Source organism: Triturus cristatus, chromosome 12 (genome assembly GCF_964204655.1).
Source record: "Triturus cristatus chromosome 12, aTriCri1.1, whole genome shotgun sequence".
NCBI classification, from domain to species: domain Eukaryota; kingdom Metazoa; phylum Chordata; class Amphibia; order Caudata; family Salamandridae; genus Triturus; species Triturus cristatus.
In genome coordinates, this window is record NC_140595.1 from 519,472,552 (window position 1) to 519,491,669 (window position 19,118).

General features: G+C 41.0%; 1 protein-coding gene across 1 annotated transcript in view; it reads left to right on the forward strand.

Moving 5' to 3' along the window:
• CNEP1R1 (CTD nuclear envelope phosphatase 1 regulatory subunit 1) overlaps positions 1-18,900 on the forward strand; it is an 87,375-nt gene extending 68,475 nt beyond the window's left edge. The window contains exons 4-6 of the mRNA XM_085639931.1: positions 6,365-6,474; positions 7,466-7,520; positions 14,441-18,900. Coding sequence (XP_085496057.1) covers positions 6,365-6,474; positions 7,466-7,520; positions 14,441-14,482 — 207 coding nt within the window. The 3' untranslated portion in view covers positions 14,483-18,900. The remainder of the gene's footprint in view (positions 1-6,364; positions 6,475-7,465; positions 7,521-14,440) is intronic.
• Positions 18,901-19,118: the final 218 nt, after the last annotated feature.

Genomic DNA, 19,118 nt, shown 5'->3' on the forward strand with positions numbered 1-19,118 from the left:
ATATATATATATATTCACTGAAAAAACCATAGGTTTCACACATGTTATAGTTAGCGGAAATTTTACTGATAAAAAACCAATGAAATTGCCCCGTTATAGTTAGTGCTGGCAACTATAACTCACGCGACCGCAATCTTCTGCTGATGACATATGTGTCTTTATAAAAAAAAATATTTGTAATATATGTATCGCTAAAAATGTATGGAAGAAGACATGGGCAAATAAGTGTCTAAATACAGTATTAGCATCAGCAGAGGATTGCGGTCGCGTGAGTTATAGTTGCCAGCACTAACTATAACGGGGCAATTTCATTGGTTTTTTATCAGTAAAATTTCCGCTAACTATAACATGTGTGAAACCTATGGTTTTTTCAGTGAATTTGCAAGGTTTTTTAAATGCTAATTCCTAACTATAACATGTGTGAAACCTATGGTTTTTTTCAGTGAATTTGTACGGTTTTTTAAATGCTAAGTTACTTTACGCCATTTGAGGCGTGCGCGCCCACTTAACGCAGTGCGTTCCGTGCACGGTTTTTATCAACTTTAATAAGCCCTGTACATTTGGTGGCCTTCGGCCACCAAAAGCACAGGGGGTGGGGTCAATGTGGATAGTGTTTTTTTTATTTCGATTTTATAATTTCATGTTGCCAAAATATAGTTTTTTAACTGATGTAATAAGCCCTGTACATTTGGTGGTCAACGGCCACCAAAAGCACAGGGGGTGGGTTAAGTGTGGATAGTGTTTTATTTATTTCTATTTTTTACCGTACGCTTACGGTTAGCGTACGGCAAGCGTACTCGGCGAAATTGCCGAAAAAAAAATAAAACCGGTTTTGCTCTTGGGGGATGTTTGGGGACTCCCTCAACATAACTATGTGGGAGGGAGTTGTCAAAACAGCCCCGTAACATGTTTTTGGGCATCATGTTTGATAAATAACACTCAGTGCGAGAGACAAAATGGCGGACGCCGCTTCCTGGTTTCGGCCGATTCGAATGTTTACTAAGATCTAAGAGCCAATCAGAATCGCGCTCGCGCACGCCACCGTACGCGTACGGTAAGCGTACGGTAAGCGTACCGTAAGCGGGCTCAGATATATATATTGATTTAAAGGCTATTTTCTCAGAATCTACTAAACAGATTTACACCAAACCTACAAAAGGCACTTCCTTGACCTACGGACTACCTCTCTGCCAAATTTCTAGTAATTCTGTTCAGCCGTTCGGGCTGTAGCTCGTTCTAAAGGTCCTATGGAAAAATGCATGGGAAAAACGCGTTTTGGGACCCCCCTTTTATCTCAGCCCCCGCTTGACGAATCCCCCCGAGACTTTCAGGGTAGGAGCGGAGCGTAGCGCCCCACCTATTTTGAGAAATTCGCGAGGATTCATCGACCGGCGCCAGTTATTCAAAATAGAATGTTGCGGATTTCCTATGGAAAAGGGGTCCTAACTATAACTACCTACTGGCGACCGCCAGTAGGTAATATATATATATATATATATATATATATATAACAATTACCCGAGAGTATTGAGAGGGCACTCGCCGGGTCACCACCAACTGGCTTCAACTCTCAAGCCGCCCCAGTGTTCCGTTGTGCACTTCTGTTGCCGACGCGTTTCGAGGTCGTTACACCTCTTCTTCCTGGGCTGCTCCTTGTAATGTGTGCGGTGAGAACTCACATCATTTTTTACATTTCTTGCTTTTAATTGGCCCCTTGTGGGCTGTGTCTAGTACGTCACTGTCTTCAAGCATCCTGGGTCATGTAGTCCCCAATGTGAGTTTAATTTTACCTGTAGTAGGTTCGGTGCACACATTATTTTTCAAGCTGTATTTCCTTAGTAGGATCACGGGCCCCCAGGGCGGATTTATTTTCTCTTGGTTCCCCGTGCTGTCATGATGTGGACACAGTTCCACTCCATCAGCCTCTTGATTACTTAAAAGATGGTGCTCCTCTCCTACGACGAGGGCCGCCGCGGAATTTATTTACAACAATTACCCGAGAGCATTGAGAGGGCACTCGCCAGGTCACCACCAACTGGCTTCACTTCTCAAGCCGCCCCAGTGTTCCGTTGGAGGCCCGTGATCCTACTAAGGAAATACAGCTTGAAAAATAATGTGTGCACCGAACCTACTACAGGTAAAATTAAACTCACATTGGGGACTACATGACCCAGGATGCTTGAAGACAGTGACGTACTAGACACAGCCCACAAGGGTCCAATTAAAAGCAAGAAATGTAAAAATGATGTGAGTTCTCACCGCACACATTACAAGGAGCAGCCCAGGAAGAAGAGGTGTAACGACCTCGAAACGCGTCGGCAACAGAAGTGCACAACGGAACACTGGGGCGGCTTGAGAAGTGAAGCCAGTTGGTGGTGACCCGGCGAGTGCCCTCTCAATGCTCTCGGGTAATTTGTTGTAAATAAATTCTGCGGCGGCCCTCGTCGTAGGAGAGGAGCACCATCTTTTAAGTAATCAAGAGGCTGATGGAGTGGAACTGTGTCCACATCATGACAGCACGGGGAACCAAGAGAAAATAAATCCGCCCTGGGGGCCCGTGATCCTACTAAGGAAATACAGCTTGAAAAATAATGTGTGCACCGAACCTACTATAGGTAAAATTAAACTCACATTGGGGACTACATGACCCAGGATGCTTGAAGACAGTGACGTACTAGACACAGCCCACAAGGGGCCAATTAAAAGCAAGAAATGTAAAAATGATGTGAGTTCTCACCGCACACATTACAAGGAGCAGCCCAGGAAGAAGAGGTGTAACGACCTCGAAACGCGTCGGCAACAGAAGTGCACAACGGAACACTGGGGCGGCTTGAGAAGTGAAGCCAGTTGGTGGTGACCCGGCGAGTGCCCTCTCAATGCTCTCGGGTAATTGTTGTAAATATATATATATATATATATGTGTGTGTGTGTGTGTGTATGTGTATATATATATATATATTGGAATAGACTTTTGAAGTTCTGCATTATTCCTGATAGAGGTATGCCTTGGAAAGAGTCTTCAAGGAGGGTGCTATGAACAAGGAGGGTGCATCTGAGGTATCCCCAGGAGCTGCCTAGAAGAGTGACTTGCAGACCAGCTATCTCGAGAAATAAAGAGCTGTGCAGGAAAGAACCACGTGATGCAATCTAAGAATGAATTGCAATGGGGACAGTGGACTGCCCATAGCTGTCCTAAGCTGGCTGCTATCCTGCCCTGCTAGTTTGCGGCTAAGTGAACCCTTCAGTAAGCCTGTGGCCTAATGAGGGTTGTGAAGGGATGTTGCCCTAACCGGAGAGGCCTCCCTGTAAAAGGCCTAGCAAAAACCAACTTTGATCCCACTGACTGTGTTGTCCCAAACATTTGTAATGTGGAAGAACTCTCCAAACAACTGCAACAGTCTCTGAAGTGACCGTAGGCACAGTCTGATCAAACCCCTGCCCTCCTTCCCAAATGACTGAGCGTGGGCCTTGCCACTATCCAAGGATCTTGTTGCACATTCACCAGGGTCCAAATCAACTTCCACACCGGACTTGAAACCTGACTGTGGAATGGGCTGCTCAGTACACTTTACATGGTAGGTTGTGTTGGGCATGCTCAACCTTCTCAGTGGACTCGCACAGAAGATTTCCCCAGCCAGTGCTGTGAGGAGCAAGAGAGCCATGACTAGCATACTGCCGGTAACCCTGTGTCACTACTCATCTACCGACTCTGCCACAGGTCTCTGTACAATTTGCCAAGTGGCTAGAGTGCCTGAGCAGGAGATCTAGCTGAACAACCACACCTGTTGGGTGTTACTCATGCCAAGGAATGTTAAGGTCTAAAAACAGCTGTGCAGAAGCACTAAGAAATCCTACATGGTAAATCTGTTGGGCAGTGTACGCTATGGGGTAGATCACTACTGTGGGTGGGGACAATATCCCAAGGGCATTACTATTAGTAGACTACAAGTCCCAGGGTGCACTGTGGCTGCTTTACATAAAGCAGGAAGTGACTGTGGGAGTGATGCTTACTTACACAGAGGCAGGAGATCCCTCATAGAATTGACTATTCCGCTACCATTTGCTCTACGCTTCTGAATGCCCAGTGAACTGCAGATAAGTGTGAAGAAGAATAAAGCGTTTGGTTCCATAGTAGTTCAGATCCCATGACCTCAGAGGCAAAGGACTCCAATTGGAGACCAGTAGTCTCTGCCTGTCGAGCTGACCCTAAAAATAAATTCTGTGGCCAATAACATTATTAGTGATAATCAACAGCACTCCGGATAACCTCCAGAATCTCTAAGATAGATGGGAAAATGATCTGGAGACTTTGGAAGAAATTGACTGGGAATCAACTCTGATGCACCCAGGACGGTTGCAATGAAAGCTCACTTGAGATGAATGCAGTTCAATAGTCTACACCAAATATACCACAGGAGGGCCAAACTATTTACAATGGGGAGGGCTTCAGATCCATATTGCCAAAGATGTGTCACAGAAGATGGTGCATTCCTACATACACTATGGAGCTGGCCCAGGGTGGGTGTGTACTGGGTGGCGGGCTGGGAGGAGTCATACACATTTGGAAGCCGTATTGGAAATAGATATTCCTAGGATACCTCACCTGGTCATACTGGGTATCCCAAATGACGTAGACATCCCTAGGCCGCAATTGTTTTGCATGCTGGCCTTTATTATTGCAAAACGGATATGGGCAAATTATGGAGGCAGACAAGAACACCATTAAAGTCATGTGGCAGGAGGGCATGAACAGGTGTATGGAGGTGTAAAGTATGGTATGCAAGGTGAAGAGATTGCCCCAACAAATTTGACAATCTCTGAGGAAAATTGAGAAAATATTTTGGACTACATGATAAGGACAAGTGACTTTACAAATGCTACCCCTACTTGGATATTCCCATCATCTCCCCCACCCCCTTCTTGGTAGAACGACGACTGAACATTTCTGAAATTCATACTTGCATGCCTTGGCAAGGCGGAGACGAGAATGGTGGTTGGGAAATCTCGTTTTGGTATTGTTTGTATCCTCATTTGCTTGTTTTGTACCAGAAAAAAAACAATTAAAACAGTAAAAAAAAATAATTGATCACTGGTGATTAGTTCGTTTTTGCATATATTCACATAATTTTCTCAAGTCATGTGAACATTACTGTGCTGCACTACATAGAGTATTATCAATATGGCAATAATCCTTATTGGGTTTTAGTTGACGACTGGTTCTTTTTTGGCAAATGCTGTTCTTGCTTTTAAAGAAATTGGAGGGTGTAAATGGTGTGCAAACCACATCAGAATTTACAGAGTTCCCGTTTGAGGTTATACATAGCTCATATATGATACTGTTGGGTTTTGCAAGCAGGAGTCTTTTTTTTTTTTTTTTATTTTTTTTTTGGTGATTTCCAACAGGCAGGTGCTTTTAGTTTCTTGTGCCCACTTCATAATTCAACTTAGGTGTACATATAAAACAATTTGCACTAACATGCAAATAGGTTTCATGCAGACTGAAATGTAGGTATGCTGTGGAAAAAACGAATAGCTTGAAACACATTTTAGTGGGTTGAGCTTCTTCTGCTCAGGTGGGTGTCTTACTTTGCCGGTCCGTGATTTGTATTTTAGTAAGACAGACTCGTTTTTCATTCTTCCGAAATATCAAATCATCAGATGCTGATGTTAAAGTACAGTTTTTACGCAGCGAGAGACAAGTCAGTTGGTACAGTGCGTATTAGCAAATCCTAGAACGCCTACCACAAACTGAATTTCCTCTTGCTGCTTAAATGATTGGTGCTTAATATGTTACTCTTGCTTTGTTTTGTTGAGAATTTGGTAGACTTGATTGTATGAAATTTAGTGCCAAATTGGTCTGTGTACCCCTTTGGATGAGCAATGATGTATGATCTGTTCTTTCCTGGTTTTGCTTTCGCTCGGTGGACCTCCAGTTCAGCCTAATGCTCTGCAGTTACACCTCCCTTTAGAGATGGTTGGTGCAATCACTCTTCATTCCATTGTTTTTGTTTCTTAATTTGTGATTTCAGATGTGTTGACTCAAGTTTAGATTATGAAGACCGTCTTTGTACATATGGCCCCTTTTGGGGGCCTGCTGGCATCCGCTAAGTCATTCATCAGTAAATGTATTTTGCTCAAGTGTGTAATTGTTCAAATGTTTTCTTTCTGATCAATGAAATTGATTAAAAAGTGTAATGAACAAAATTATTATTTGTAGCCTTTAATTATTTTTTATTAATCTGTGTAAATCATGTATTATGTTCCAAATGTATGATTACATCTGGATACTTTAGAGTTTTTTGATCAAGGAACCGCAATGTTCATGGCCTCTCTTAAATTTTAATCTGAGATTTTTCTTTTTCAGGTGTCTTTTTTCACATCACTCTGGAATCATCCCTTTTTCACAATTAGCTGCATTACGCTAATAGGTTTGTTCTTTGCTGGAATACACAAACGAGTTGTAGCACCATCAATGTATCCTTTTTATGTTGTATTAAGCATGATTAAAGTGTTAAGTTTTGATTGAAGCCCTTTTTCAGCTGATGATGTCCTACTGTTGTTTGAAGCCATTTTCCAGCTGAAGATGTCCTACTGTTGATTGAAACCATTTTTCAGCTTGAGATGTCCTACTGTTTAATTTTACTTCCTATGCCCCAAACATGCACTCACAGGTAACCCAAGGCAAACACGGGAAAAACTGAAAAGGGTAAATAAGCATCTTGCTTAAGTTAGAATCCTTCCACCTAAAGTCCCTCGTGCATGGACCTCCCTCCATGAGTTAAGAGCACAGAAGGACTGTCTGGAACTGGAGAGGGGGTGGTGGCCCAGTTCATATCTCTTCCATGAGTCCTTCTGTATGAATCAGTCCTTTATCAATGCCATGTGCTTTCTTTACTTTTGATATAAACCTATATGTTATATAGTTACTTTATTTGTTTTCATTTTGCATCATTGCAAATCGCCTGTAGAACAGAACCTAGTCTGCCAATTCGGGAAGTAGATAGATGTGTCCTAATGTGACACTGTGTTTTAGCTAAATCTTTGGTAAATATGTATTTCCCGGATGCTAAATAAATCAATTGGGGCCTACATGAAATCAGAGCATAATTGTATACACTTTTGATTTTCAAAACTCTTGAGATTGTGCTTTCTCACTTCCTATCACAGCTTGTAAAACATATTTTTCAATACCTATTAGTACAGATTGTGTTATGAATTGTTTTATGATACTCTTTTTTTTCTAACCATCCTATCAAGAGTAACTTTGATCATTGTTCATGGAATACTTCTCTCAAATGTGTCCCTTCCTGCTTACGTTTTCATTAAATGACATATCTACATTGTGATTATTGTGCCATTGTCCATGTAAAGCTGGTTCTTATTTTCTTTATCTCCATTTGCTTGGATGTATAACTTTAAAAAAAATATATAAATTTGAAAATCTTCCTTGATTAAGTCAATGCAGAATAGCAGCTCGATGTCGAACTGTGTTGGCGGAATACAATATGTCGTGCGATGATGTAAGTGTAGTATATCAAAATAAATGAAGGATTCCCGTTTGATAATGGAGGCGTGGATTTTTAAATTGAAAAATCCATATCATTCCCTTCTTTGAATTTCTGTGTCGCTCTGAATTGCTCATTTGATGTATTATCAACACATTTAGGAGGTGTCATTTTAAATCTGTTATTCTGGGTATTCATAGGAACGCACATTATACTGATTACATAGTGTGGTTGGCAGTATATTGATGAAGGCAAGCAAGTAAAATAAACCTCTTTAACTTGGACCAAAAAAATGCGCAATAAGAGAAATTAAGAATAAATAGAAACTCTTACAAGTAGAATGTTAAGGAGGATGAAGATTAACAATCGTTGAAGGTAAGGCAAGAAAATTAGTTTTTCGAGTTTATGAAATTAGTTCAGAGTAAGTAGAAAGCAAAGTTTTTTTTTTTATGGAAGAGGGTTCCAAAAGAAAGGAATAATTAAGACCACTGAGAGGAAATGTGATAATTCACAAGAAAGAGAAACAATGAGTAAAATTGCGAAGCTGGACACAAGAGAGTCTCAAGATAAAGGATGACTGTACTTTAATGAAAGACCTAGACTATGATATACACTAATAAGGTTGGACTGAGAAGCTTAGTAAAGTGAAACATGATATGAATGTAAACTTGTCTAGGAGGAGGAGTGCAATGTTTAGAATGCTTTGCAGACAGAAAAATGCAAGATGTCTACATGAAGACTAAGTGAGTAAAGACTAGATCATGGATAAATGAAATATTTGTTTGTGGTAGCGTTGGGAATATGTGTAGAAAAGGGGCCAAGTGCATGGCAGTAATGTAAGGGCTTAAGATCAACAGGAGATAATGCATGGAGAGTTGAGGGTGAAGGATGGAAAATAGGACCTCTGTCCTAGAGAGGCTGAAATAAAGAGTTAAGAAATACCTGATTTTGCATAAATAGGAGTGGCATAGGAAAACCATTTTGCATTAAATAGGAGTAGCATAGGAAAAATAAGCATTGGCAAAATCAGCTTGTCTCTCTATTGGGGCATACTGGCTGTGCTAATGATTGTTAGCCTTGCTTTATTACATCCCATTTGCAGCATGTTCAACGGGATATTAAAAATAACAAAGTTAAAAAAAAAAAAAAAAGTTGCTATGACATGGCTGTGAAATCGTTTTGTAGGTATTTTGCACCTACAAAATGACTGTTTTTTTTTGTTGTTTTTTTAAACATGTTGGTACTAAGTTGTGAAGCAACATGAAGAGCCATGGTGAAGGAAGCAATGCAAGGAGGGAATAGGAGGGTATGAGTGAGGGGCAGCAATGTGGAGGCTGGGGAGGAGAAGCAATGGACAGAGCAGTGTGGAACAGGCAGGAGAGAAGCTCACAGGCGAAAAACCAATGAAAGGAAGTACACCACGATGAGCGCAACATGAAGAGGGCAGGGACATGTCACTTAAAACCAAGTAGGTGAGAAGTATTTGTATTACTGTGTTTTGAACATCTCTAAAATAAAGAGCGGTTTGCATTTTTGAACTATGCATGAAGAATGCTCCCTTAGCTGAAAGTGATTCATATCCGTTTTAGGTGCTATTTAGTGTGGTCATAACTTGAACAGTTACTTTTCTTATCATTGTAATTGAAGTCCTTTCATATTTGCTGGTTACTCATTCAGTTATTTGTATCTTGTTCATCAAATCATTCTTTAGGAATGTTATGGAAACTGAGTTTCTGTGACAAATTGGTAGGATGTATTTTCCTCAAACCTATTAGAAAAAAGGTCTCCATCTTTGAATAGTTTTTATTCCTGCAAATAGCTGCTTGCATGTAATGTTTTTCCCTGTAAGCTGTTTCGTCAGCACCTTTACAAATCGTATAGTTGAGTAGTGATTAGACCCTGATTGAATAAACTGGCGTTTCTTCATGTCAGTCATACAGAAAATTGACTGCCATAGAGATTTCTGTATAATCAAAATAAGTAGAACAAAGGTGGGTGAGTTCTCTTTCACTCATTACATTTTGTGTCTCAAGCCATTGGCAAGTGTATACCTTGTTTGCGGAGTACAGAGGTTCCGCTTGACTTTTAATCTGTATATTCAATAATCCTGTACTAATTATTTGTTCTTTTATTTCAGTATGTTGATAAATTCACAACATATAGCATTTAAATGAATAGGAGATCCTCTGGCTCATTACTAGAAGTTAGCTTCTCAGCAGTGACACTTGGTGTACATATGTTTGTTTTGTGTGTGCTATTGCTAGTCGCTTATTGACTGGGGGATTCAATGTCATGGAATCCTTTATGGTTGTAACTTTATTACTCCATCATTGAATCTCTTTCTCTCTCTCCTCTCTCTCTTTTTTTTTTTTTTTTTCTTATTCCTGGACACCAAGTGAGGGCACAGAAGAGTGCTTCTTAAATTTATTTTGTCACAGTCCTAGTGTTTAAAAGGTTTTTTAGAGGACCTTGGGCAGGCCTCGTACTCAAAGTCTTATCCGCATTAAGACATAACTGTGTCTTGTAGAGGCCTATCTTTAAGGGCTATCCTCTAAACCGATTTCAGCACTTCTCTTTGCAAGTAGTTTCAATACTTGATATTACTTACACTCCTATGATTAGTGTTATTGATGTTTAATCTTTATGTTCTCATAAGCCTAACATAGCATTTAATTTGAATAGTTATAAGAACATATCTATCTCCCCTCCCCCCCCCCCCATGTGTTAACAGATGTTCATATAAATAGGAGCATGTTGCTTCCAATACCTTTCCTTATTATTCTTCGCAATTGGATAAGTTGCTCCACACCCTTGACAAGGGCACTCTGGTATCAGAAACTTTAGGAAAGTATATTTATACAGCTCCAACTATGCAGCCCCTTCGTCTCTGAGCAGTGTATTGCATCCTCTGTCCAGTGTGCCAACAGACTCCTGCACAGAAAACCTTCACTGTCCCTATGAAATTTACTGAGCAACAATTCGGAAAGCAGTCCATACCGTAAAACATCACTGTTTGGGCTTTGACAACAGGGCAGATTCTGAGGAGAGACCAGTTTCTCTGAAAAAAGCTGATCTATATTACTCCGTAGAATTCTTTTTTTATATCGCTTTTTTTATTCATTTTCGTAGTAGGTGAATTTCATAGAAAGACAAAAAACACATTGGAATGTGGAATAAATGGAAATCATGGACAAAAACAATTTTCGGGAAATGCAAAAAAATCGAAAATGAAAGGAAACATTTTGCTTTTTAAAGGAAAGATAATTTTAAAGAAAATCCAAAATTACATTAAACTTAGGTGGAGTTTATGACTACTGTGTGGTTTTTGGGCTCTGTGACAGATTATTTTTTGGGAAATTAGGGGGTTCTTAGAGGTCAGGAATAATTGGTGTTGGGGCATAGAATTGCATTTTTTAGGGGTCAGAGCTGGGTGGAATGCAGTGCTGGGAAGGGCTTTTTAGCATTCACAGATGAGTGGGGTCTCGGTGTGAGGTTTTTAGGTTTCAGGGAGGGGTGGAGTGTATGGGTGTCGAGGTTGTAGGGTTCATGGCTGGGCGGATTTTAGGGCTGGAAAGTTTTTAAAGTTCAATTATCGGTAGTTGCTGGGCTGGTGAAGAGTTTTTATGGTTTAGGATGGGGTGGAGTTTAGGGTGGTAAGGGGTTTTAAGGATTCAGGGATGGGGTGGAGTTTAGATGTAGGAAGTGGTTTTTAGGGTTCAGGGAAGAGTAGTCTAGGGTGATGAGTTCTTATGGGTCATGGATGGCTGATGTTTAAAGATTGGGAGGTTTTTAGGGCTTGCGCCTGTGTTTCAGTGCATAGCACTGATCGCGCAGCGAGACCCCTTTTGTATGGGGTTCTGAAAGCTGCTCACACGCTCGTGCGTGTGATCAGGCTTTCGCCGGCTGCCATTGGGTTTAGCGTGTTTTTTTTAATAAAAATAATGCACGCAATTGGGCAAAGGTGGGCGCATGTCTCGCCTTTGCTCTGCCCATTCCCACCGGTGGCCAGCACGCGCAGCAGCACGTGTTCACCTCGCTGCCGCGCTCCCTCCCCCACGCTCCTCTGTGGTGCGCGCGCACCACTGGTTTCGATTCCCGTGCCGGCTCCTCTGTGGTGCGCGTGCGCCACTGGTTGCCGTCTGGTTCATTTTCCCATGAAGAAGGCTAGAAGTCAAACATAAGAAGTATTATCCAGAAAAATATATTCTTGGTGTATTAATGACTGTAAGGAGTCCCCGACCGTCAGTGATATTCGATCTGTGTTGAACTTGGCGCATAAATACTATGCAACTCTTAGCTTTTGTACCCCTTCGCGCCGCATGCAGAAACTTGGTAAGTAACCGGCAGTGACTTATGAGCGATGTAATTTACAGCTGTCAGCAGGGTTATGGGCGAGGAGAGAGTGGAAGAGAAATCCCACTGCTCCGCCATACGAAAACACAGTGCTGCAAAGAACGATGTACCTGTCGGTGGGGTAGTATTACTCACAGCTGCAGGACCGTCTTGGAAGGGAAGCGGCAGCAGCTGTAATTGTGAGCTTCCTTCCTTCTGTTTATTTGTTTATGTCTCCTCACTGTGCACAGTGTGGGCCAAATAAAGTAAAGATGTCTGCATAAAAGTAATATTTCGTTATTTAAATTATCTTGGTGAATGTCTTACATTGAGCATTGTTTTGATTGGTATTTGCTTAATCTTCAGTCACAGATATTAAAAATAATGGCAGTCACAGGAATGACGTTCTATCATTAAGGAGTGGGCAAAAGTGAAGATACACAAATATTATTAATCGTGAAATTTCAAGTGAGGACAATCAAGGCGTTTCATGTGCTTGGGGCCTCATTCGAGTGCTTAGGCGAAAGTAGTGTTCATTTCATATCTCTGGAGTTATTAATAAGACTGGTGATCATGTTAAACCTGTTGGTGCAGGAAAAATAGGATCTTCGGGTTGAAGCTTGAGAATAACAGGTTTAATTAGTATTTTTGGGTTTGATTCCCTGGTAATTTCTCATTCTCCCCTGCAGCTTCTTATTCAATGTCCCAGGAAACCAGCATTTGCAATGCAATAGGTCTCGCATTTGCAAGAGTTTAAGCTATTGGCATTGTAAATAACAATGCCTTTTATTTGTTTTTAAAATCAACACTTAAATAAAAGGCAATGTCATTTACAATGGTAATAGCTCAAACGCGTTAGATTTTGTCTTTTCAATTATTATGTAAGCTGGAGCACATGCACTTTATTCAGCCAGACCGTCCTGCGAGACAGGGTACGGTCTGTAACCCCAGCTGTATCCCTGTATCTATACCACCGTTTTTTATAACTGATAAATTCTTATGTTCTAGGTGTTAAATGTAGTATGTTAGCATACAGTAATCCACTTTATTAGAGTATCTGCTTGTTGAAGTTTATTCTGGTCTGAACCTCCTACAAATTCATTCACTTCAGCATGACGTGTAGAAACTGTTCTTTTAGGCATGACAAACCACGTTAGGTTTTTGTCTATGGTCAAGTGTTTGTAAATCTGTTTTGTGTCCTTTGACCAAGAGTGGATATTTCTAAGAATATTTTATGCATGGTATCTGTATTTTTTTTTTTAGCTGACATTGTATTGTGTTTCCTTTGTAAAATATTCTTAATTTTACTACTTTTATGGCCATTGGCTGAAATAAACTGAATAGACCAGTGAGTGAGTTCCCTGTCAAAGAGCAAAACTAATGCTAGACACAACAAGCATTGGCATAGCCAATAGGTCTTGCCTTTGGGACCTTATAAGTGTGTAGCCATGCAACACTTTATGTTGTTGCACCAAGGAGATTGTGCTGCATAACTAAATACTTATAAGGTCCCAAAAGCGAGACCTATTGGCTATGCCATTGCTTGTTTTTATAGTTAAAGGAAGGGTGGAGTTTGGATGTGTGGAGGTGTTTTAAGGGGTATGGGATTGGTGGGGTTTAGGCATAGAAAGGGGTTTTAGGGTTCAGGAATCAGTGGGGTTAAGGGTAGGGAGTCATTTTGGGTTTCAGAGATGGTGGATTTTTTTTGGGGAAAGGGCTTTTAGACTTCAGGGATGATTGTTGTTTAGGTGTGGTGAGGGGTTTTAGGGGGCAGGGATTGATGGTATTTAGGGCTTGTGAGGAATCAGCAGTGGATGTTTACGGTTGGTGATCGGTCAGAGAATTAAAAGCATCCAAAGTAATTGTTTGACAATGTAGACAATATAAATATGAAATAATGTCCCCTGAAGTAAAGCACTGGAATAAATATCTCAGACAAAAATCTGTCAAATTCAGACCTGCAACCCTTGCGTTTACACATAATAATTAAGCATTCAAAAGCCCATTTCGACCAAAAAGACTTTCTATGAATTTGTTTCCACTAAAAGGTAAATGCAATTTATACTGAACATTTTCAATAAATAGTTTAGATGAAATGGTTTCTCAGTAATGGCATTCCATGAAATCATCATTTTTCTATGAAATCACATACAAACCTTCATTTTAGCTGCAGGAAATATCTTTGCGATCTTGCACGTTGGCAGAGACAATTGCTGTTTATTGCATTTAAACTTTCCATGATGGCAAACTAGATTTACAAGTCAATAAAGACTACACACTGGACATTATGGGCTTTGTTTAACTAACTTGTGTTTCAGTATGTGCCTAACTTTCACATGACTGCCATTTAAAGTCTTTAACCGTATTGAGCTTTCTAAAGTGTGGAAAACACCTGTTTTAAGATTAACGTTGATCTTTACACTGTGACCTCGAATGGTTCCTTTCTGTAATCTAACCCATACTTTCATTCAGAAAAGCTCAACATCTAACACATTATCCGACTTTTTAAGGGTGAATCAGTCTATGCTTTTAATGCTGTGTGCATGCTTCTCTGTGAAATACGTAATAATCCCATTTGTTTTCTTGATTTTTGTATTTTGCAGACGGGGAAGCTTATTTTAAAACCAAGGCCTCATGTCCAGTGACCCTTGTTTTAAGACTATCCACCTACACTACCATGAGGACCAGGATAGTATTTCTGCAACCTACGATATAGCATCATCTCGGAACTGGAATGTGTTTTTCAGTTGCATGTGAAAAGTCTTATTGCAGTTCAGCAAATAGCTGCTGCATCACCGTTTTGGGGCACATTGAAGCAGGATGTTGTTTTGCTGGTTTACTTGCACCGGTCCTTAAATCTGGTACATCCTGTTCTTTCTGCATTTCAGTATTACTGTGACTTTGATACTTAAGAGCAAACCGTTTTCTCTAATGAAGTATATGTAGTCTGGTTACAAAGATAAATCTGGAAAGGGGAGCGTGTTCTGTTTTTATAATGTATTTTTGCATACTCCTGTAAATAGAAAATCGATGCCAATTGTTGATAATCTTTTATATAGCTGTATGTTTGAATGTACCTGCGTTCAGGATAATACTTTGTTTTTCTTTTTGTGGGGTGTAGTTGATCATGCTCCATTGTGGTTCTTATTCTATTTGTCCTCAAAATATGTGAATTAAGAAAAGTAGGACAGCCTGTGAAAATACTGTCCAAGTCTGTACATTGACCATTACTGTCTGTGGATGATTGTCACCCAAATCACTCACCCTCCCAAATACCAAGTTAAAATTACAGGCTGCAGATGACCCTTCTGGTTAATCCAGGTTTATGGTAACACCACACATCTTTCTTCTTATACAATAATGCACTATTGTTCTCCATACTGTCTTTTCCTGACTTCATTTCAGTTTTTATACCCTGGAATAAATATATGTTGTGTTTGATCTGTTCTACTTTGTAATTCTGATTTTACACTGGGCATAATATATCTAAAAAGATCTATAGATCAAATCTCCCTTTCCTCAACAAAATGAACAGAGTAAGTATCTTATTGATTTGATGCTGTAGGCATCAATGCAGGTTCAAAAAGCTTTTTATCATGGTATATTTTCTAACATTTATGGAATGCTAGAGTAATTAATTTTAATCAAGAACTGTGGTTGACAACCTTTTGAACCAGAGCTGGAATCATGGCTTTCATCTATGGTGAAATTACAAGAATTACTTTCGAAGAAATGTTTCATAGGGCCACTGTAAAAGCTTATTGATGCAATGAATTTATGGTGTCATGAACCATACTCTCATGTAATATAGTCCTATTTGCAGACGGGGCCGGACTGTGCATACCAGGCATCGGGTGTTTCCCTGGGAGGCTGAAGGGTGGGGGCTGGTTTGCAGTGAAGGTTTTGTTACTGGGTGCCAGTTTTGCAGCGGTCATACAATATCGTCTCTCAGTAACAAAAGCAGCAAGCAAGCGTTTCCAATCTTCTGGGGCCAGCAGTGCTTCCCCAGGGGCTGGTCTGAGAAAATTGCCAGCGTTGCTTTGGGTCCCAGTCCGACCCGGTTTACAGATGATACTAATATATTAGACATACAACTGCTTGTCACCTCTGTCACCTGCCATTGCTTTGGTCCACTAGTCTTTCCTCGGTCTTCCTCTCTTCATTGCTGATGAGTTTTTTTGGCTTTAAATCAGCTCTGTCACATTGCCCTAAAATAGTCCTTACTACACTTTGTATGTCATTATTTGAGACTGTAGGAAGCTGGCTCTTTATGTGATATATCAACAATCTGATGTACCATGTAAATAGTCCAGGGGTTCCTTTATGAGTGGACAGGGGCTTGCTGTGCAATCCCAAAGTGCTCTGTTAGGGGGTATTGTGGTCAAGCAGCCTTAGGCTTAACACAGAGGAGTGCAAGACGTTTGCAGATACACACAATGAATAATAAATGACACAGACAACTCAATAGGGAAATCTAGACCAATTTATAAAACTACCAAGTACCTTTATGTATGTTTAGGCATCAGAGAAAAATCGTTCAGGTAAGTAAGTTTTTAAATATAAATTATTTTCACTTTAAAAAGTGGACACTGCTGGAAGGAAGAAAAAGTTCTGCAAACAGGTATAGTACATCGACTTACAGGACCAATCTCCAGGAGTTAAGGTGAGTGGTGGGCAAGGTCCAAGGCAGCACCAGCAGTACACCACCAGCGGCATGAGTGGCTGGGTGCAGGGTGCAAATCTGCATCAGGAGCCCAATGCGTTTCAATAGGGATCGGTCACTGTAAAAAGAGACTGCAGGTTCCCACTAGGAAGCCAGCTGGGCTGAACCAGCAAGAGGGCTCAAGCCTTGTGATGCTCTGGGAAGGGGTAACACTGTTGTTCCTCTTCTCCAAGGCCCAGGTGCGACAGGCGCAGAGGTGTCCCTAGGTGTCTGGTATTTCCTTACCTGAATAGTTGAGGGGGTTGGCGTGCAGCTGCTACTTCTCACTTCTCTGCTTTCGCAGCTCTTCAGTGTCCTCTCACTCTTCTTAGATCATCAGGATCTGCTTCTCTGGTGCCAGGGGCTCCCCTAAATGCTGAATTTAGGGGTGTTGGGGGAGTGTAGGGTAGTAGCCAATTGGCTACTGACCCTTTGGGTCACTACGTCCCCTATATGACCACTTTGTGTTGGAGATGGCCATAACTCTGTCCCAGAATTCCTAAGCATGGCATCATAAAGATGACTATTTCTGAAAAATTGTGCCCACCTCACAGTAGCCCAACTTAGGGGCAGGTACTAGCCTGGAGGTGGCACACCTACCGGTCTAGCTAATTTTCCCACCTGCCCAGGTGCCAAGGGAGCTCTGTACTGGGGGTGGCTTCCTCTCCTGTTTGGTGAGCCAGATTCGCATTCCAAAGGCAGCAGCTTCTTTAAAGTTTGCCAGCCCAAGGAGGCTAATCAGCAGATCATCCTGTCTGAGGGGGTGTTACGCCCTCTTCCCGGACAGGTTTTTGTTCTGGGTCTCCTGAGAGCAAACTCTATCCCCCTAGGTGGTCAGAAAAGTGTCTTGGGTGGCAGACTTGTTGAAACCAGCCAGCAAGGACACCAGAGGCTGGTAGGTATTCAGGTGACATCTCTAAGGTGCCATATTGGTGCATGTATTGGTAAATCTGAAACTGGCATCAGTGTGTGATATCAAACATCCCTATTTTCAGTGAAGTCATCATGTAGCTGGGAAACTCTTTTTCACCAGTGTTCAGCAAATGTTTTAAAAAAATGGCTTCCCTAGTCACTTGTATTGGCAGCAGTGGAACTGACCAGCACAGGGGCATATCTGCTCATTCGGGTATGCCCTCACATGTAATATTCAGCACCCTGCCTTAGGGCTGTTAGGCCTGCTGTGAGGGTGACTAAAAATATTACATGCAGTGGTAGGGGACATGGCACACAGGGATGTGCGACATGTCGTGTTTCCACTTTTGTCTGCACCAAGACATGCAGACTGCAATGGCAGTCTTGCATGTGCTTGGTGAGGGATTCCTTAGGGTGGCACAATTTGTTCTGCAGCCCTTGGGGTCCTCTTTAGTACCTCAAGCCCTAGGTACAATTTACTAGGGACTTGCGGGGGGTGCTAAAGGTTTTGCCAATTTGGGAAATAATTGTACAGTTTGGGGAAAGATCTCTGGCATTGAGGATCTGGTTAGCAGGAACCCAATGTACCAGGCAAAAAGTGTGGGTGACCATGTCAAAAAGAGTCCCTTTCCTACAGGGACGAAGTATCTTCCAGGTTAAAATGTACTCCACTGAAACTGGTTCATCAACATTTGAAGTGTCACTTTCCAGTGTTTAAAGAGAATTATGGAAATGTTTAGACAGACTGAGTTCATTGCATGAAATATAGCATTGGGCAATGAACTGCCGATCTATGTGTGCATTGCATTGGAAGTTGTGCTTGTTATATTTAAGTTGCAGCATTGCATGTGTGTGCTGTGTTTACTCTCAAATTGTTCAGAACAGGAAGCTGTCACCTTGGTACTGATAGTTAATGTATGAACATAAGACTTCTAATTAATCTCTTATCCAAACATGTTTTCATTACTTAAAATTGAGCTCGCGCTCTGTAAATAGACAAAGTATATAGTCATGCAAAGATGGACTTATTACAAAACTGAGTTTGTAATCAAAGAGACTCGTTTGACTTTGTTTTCATGCAAAGCGTATTCTTGTGTCATTAAAGTGCTCTGTAAATATTTCTGTTGTAGTTCAGCTTAATGAGAGCGAGGTTATTTATTTCATTGTTTCTTTCCACATTCATTTCATTAAAAAGTAGGCTTTTAGAGAGAAGCTGGCTTCTTTCATTGATGCCGTTTATTATGTAGTGTACCATCAGAGATTTTATTGTAAGCAGTCTTTGGCTTCCAAAAGTGTAAACACTGGAGTTTTGTTTTTTTCTTTTGCATTCAATGCTCGTAAAGGAAAACCTGTAAGACTGAGCACTCCTTGCTCATCAAGCCATTATTTTTAAATCCTGCACGTTTTGAAGGCCCGTGTATGCTCTAAATAAATTCCTGTGGTTATTTAGTTGCTGAGTTCTTGTCTGTTAATTTTTGGCATTTGAAAAAGCTGTAGCACCGCGCTAGAAGCAGAATTCAACAATTTGTGTTTGGTGGTTTATGTTCTTTGGAAAAATGTTTGTCATGAGTAATCAGAGATGGATCAAATTTATTTATATGAGGTAGGAGTACAAACCTGTCAGAAGACCGGAAAGGACGCCGATAAATTCATGAGAAGAGTAAAAT